This window comes from Otolemur garnettii, unplaced genomic scaffold (assembly GCF_000181295.1).
Source record: "Otolemur garnettii isolate 467f Iridium unplaced genomic scaffold, OtoGar3 scaffold00244, whole genome shotgun sequence".
NCBI lineage: Eukaryota > Metazoa > Chordata > Mammalia > Primates > Galagidae > Otolemur > Otolemur garnettii.
This window is the reverse complement of record NW_003852639.1, coordinates 1,654,354-1,658,212: the sequence shown is the minus strand read 5'-3', so window position 1 is coordinate 1,658,212 and position 3,859 is coordinate 1,654,354. Positions and strand designations below refer to the sequence as shown.

General features: G+C 45.6%; 1 protein-coding gene across 1 annotated transcript in view; it reads left to right on the top strand.

The window, feature by feature from the left end:
- TPM3 (tropomyosin 3) overlaps positions 1–3,859 on the top strand; it is a 40,548-nt gene that overhangs the window by 12,066 nt on the left and 24,623 nt on the right. The window contains exon 3 of the mRNA XM_023508330.1: positions 3,182–3,368. Coding sequence (XP_023364098.1) covers positions 3,182–3,368 — 187 coding nt within the window. The remainder of the gene's footprint in view (positions 1–3,181; positions 3,369–3,859) is intronic.

The window sequence follows — 3,859 nt, the reverse complement described above, 5'->3', positions numbered from 1 at the left end:
ACAGCAACCTCCAACTCCTGGGCTCAAGCGAGTCTCCTGCCTCAGCCTCCCAAGTAGCTGGGACCACAGGCGCCCGCCACAACACCAGGCTATTTTTTAGTTGCCGAGGATTCGAACGCACCACCTTAGGTATAAGTGGCTGGTGCCTTAGCCACTTGAGCCACAGGCGCCGAGCCATGAATGGCCATTTTGATTCTGGCCTTAATACTAAATTTCGAGTCTCTGAAGGAGGTTAGAAAGTCTGACGGTTTTATAGTTCTTTCCTATTTATGGGATTTGGTGGACTAAGCAACAGGCTTATCACCTTTCTTTGAGTTGGATTTGCTTTCCTGAGGCTTGCCTTCTCTTCCCTCCACAGTAGAGCACACTCAACCAGGCAAAGGCAAATAGCTCTTTGCTGAGTGCCTCCACGTAGGCTCCACCTTTGTTTATTCTGGGACAGATAACTCTAATCCCTTCCTTCCAACTTGCTACCCCTTGGTGAAATTTAAAGTCCCCCAAGGGCGTAGTGTTTGGCATTTGTGTATACAGTGAACTCCAGCAATCCTTTACTCACAGGGCTCAAGCCTAATTTTTCTAGTAGTATTTTTTATTTTATTTCGTATGTGGGTTTTATCTAAAAAGAATAATCTCACTGGGGCAGAATGCCAGATTTTAGACTAATTTCCTTCTGACTTTGGCCCTCTTTTGCCTCTGAACACCTGTGTACTGTTAGTTTCTTGTCTTGAGGGGTATGGAGTGGAGAATGGTAGCATTTAAACCGAATTCATTTTATAGCTGAAGCTTTTGTCAGCCATCTTCTAATGTGACCACATTGCTGCTATGTTTCACTCCCAGTCCTGGGATCTTTGCTTCATGGGCAGTGGATATTCCTGTTACCAGAACAGAAGGACCTCAATGTAGTGTATATCCTCCAAGCTGGGCAGGGATGGACAGATTGAAAGACTGAAAACCACATGTGGGCAGGCATGCCAGAACTTGAAATCAAGAAAACACAAAGCTTAAAGTCTTTTAGGGCCGTGGGTAGTCTGGTCTGCAAAAAGTAGGTCTGTTCAGTCTTTGGTTCTATGTTGTTTGACCTGAAAAGGATAGGCATTGTGCATAGGCTCTGGCTTGAGGGAAAGTCAGGTTGTCTTCCTTCCTTCTTTAGAAAGAGTCATCTTGATTCTACCGGCTTTTGTTTCATTGATAAGAGAACTAATCCTCTGGGAGGAGAAAAAAGGATAGTGAAGTCCTGGTCGCTCCCACCCTTGGGGTCTCTGAAGCTTTTGCTAGGACTCCCACCGTGGGTTCTGCTTTTGACACAGGCTTGTTCATGTGGGCATGCTCCTGTGTGGGCACCATGGTGTGTTTTCTCCTCCTCCCTTTTCAGCCTTGCAAAGAATTCTATTGTAAATGCTGATTTATAGGAGAAACTGCCTGAGCCAGCTTGTTGTCATGGAAACTGAACACCCTGCCCCCATAGCCAGTTATCGTCTCCCGTTTGGCTAACTGCTGGTGAGCTGGATGGGGACTTAAATTTCACGAGCTTCCTCTAAATCTAGTTCCATTTTTCATCTGAAGTGGAGTAAGTCATTTTACTAGTAGTGTTCATAGTTCTTGCCTGATAGCCTGACGTGCTCTTGATGGATTGGCCTTGGGTTTGTGAAGAGAAATGTGAGTTGTCTCTTCTTGGCATCTGCTTTCCTGGAAGAGACAGAACCAGAGAATACTTGTCTTTGTGGTGTTTTGAATAGAAGAGACACAAATAGTTTCTTAGTAATTTCAGCTTATGTTAACTTCTTGTTTTTTTTTCCTGTAGTCTAGTGGTTAGTTTATAGTCCCAGCCCTCTACTCCCTTTCCCAGTTCCTTGAATGTACCGTGTTTATAGAAATTTTTGTGCCAGTCCTGATTGTTTTGGAGGCTGTCTTCCCCCTCACAGGGGCTGGTGGCCCAGATTATTTCTGTAGCTGCCCCCATGCCTGCCTGCCAGGAGGAAAGCAGGGTAATAGAATTCAGGTACAATCTGGGCTGCAGAAGAGAGATCATGTTCACCAGGCACTTGGATAAGCATCTGGAGTGGGTAGTGTGTAGGGCAGATTAAATTCTTGTATGATTGTGACAGTCAGTATACCTGCCACCAGTAAAGGTGTGGGGGTGGCAGAAAGGCCATCATAGGGAGGAGGGTCTTCTACCATCAGAATTTATCCACGTGCGGCCTGTCTCTCATTACGTTGCCAGGGATGCAGCATGGGTTTACTTGGACTCTAGTCTGTACTTCATTGTGGGATGGAGGCCAGGGAGAGGGAAAGGGTTGGGGTAACAAGTTGAAGGGAGGTGGGGTAGACATCCCAAGGTTCCATTCTTTTGCTTTGCCGTCTGGAATCTATCTATTCTAGAAGATAGACTGTAGGCTAGTTATCTTCCTGATCTATTAGAGTAAGGTGATTAGAGATTTAACAACTTGAGTTGAGTTAAACAGCAAATTAATAGGTGTTCCAATACTTCCTCTAAGAAACATTGTTTTTCCACTTTACAAGATGCTTGTAAGAAAGTCATAGAGGATGAAGCATACCTCTGAGCTAGAGCTTGGGCAGAAGGAACACTTCGCTGGCTGCCTTGTCTAACTCCAATGTGTTTAGAAATTTGAACTGAGTACAGAAGAGGGAGTGGGCCTATCACTGGGTTGGACAAGGAATTGAGTTGTTTTTTCGTTTGTTTGTTTCAGAGACAGTCTCACTTTGTCACCCTTGGTAGAGTACTGTGGCATCAGAGCTCACAGCAACCTCCAGCTCTTAGGCTTAGCCGATTCTCTTGCCTCAGCCTCCTGAGTAACTGGGACTATAGGCACCCGCCACAATGCTCAGCTGTTTTTCGTTCCAGTTTGGCTGGAGCTGGGTTTGAACCCATCAACCTTGGTATATGGGGTTGACACCCTACTCACTGAGCTACAGGCGCCACCCAGAAATTGAGTTTTAAAACCTTCTTCCTGTGGAACTTTGTGGGAGTTTGTTAATGGGAAAATGAAGAAATATGTATATTAATAAAATTATGTCTGCTGGTCTTTTAAGTATCTGAGCTAAGACAGATTCTACACTATTAGATTCTGGCTTCTTATGGAGGTCCCCTCATCTTACTGTTGTGATTAGTTCTTTTCACCATGCCTCTGCTTCCTTTTCCCATTCTTTCCTTCAAACACAGGCCGAGGCTGAGGTAGCCTCCTTGAACCGTAGGATCCAGCTGGTTGAAGAGGAGCTGGATCGTGCCCAAGAGCGCCTAGCCACTGCCTTGCAAAAATTGGAGGAAGCGGAAAAAGCTGCTGACGAGAGTGAGAGGTGTGTGGGAATACAGATCTTATTTTTATTTTATTTTTTAAGAGGAATGAGAAGTGAATTTCAATTTAATTTAATTTATTTTTTTGTTGTTATTGCAGTTTTTGGCCAGAGCTGGGCTCAAACCCGCCACACTCTGTGTATGAGGCTGGCACCCTATTCCTTGAGCCACAGGTGCCTCCCTTAGAGTACAGAGTTTAAAAGAAGCTCTGATCATCTTGGTGCCCACAGTCCAATGGTTAGGGTACAGGCCACATGCACTGTGGCTGGTGAATTCAAACCCTGCCCCAGGTCTGCTAAAACAAAAAATAGCCAGGTGTGTTGGTGGGCACCTGTAGTCCCAGGTATTTGGGAGGCTGAGGCAAGAGAATCACTTGAGCCCAACAATTTGAGGTTGCTGTGAGCTGTGATACCACAGCACTCTACCTACCATGGGTAACATAATAAGATTCTGTCTCAGGCTTGGTGCCTGTGGCTCAAGTGGCTAAGGCACCAGCCACATACACCTAAGGTGGCGGGTTCGAATCCAGCCCGGGCCCGCCAAACA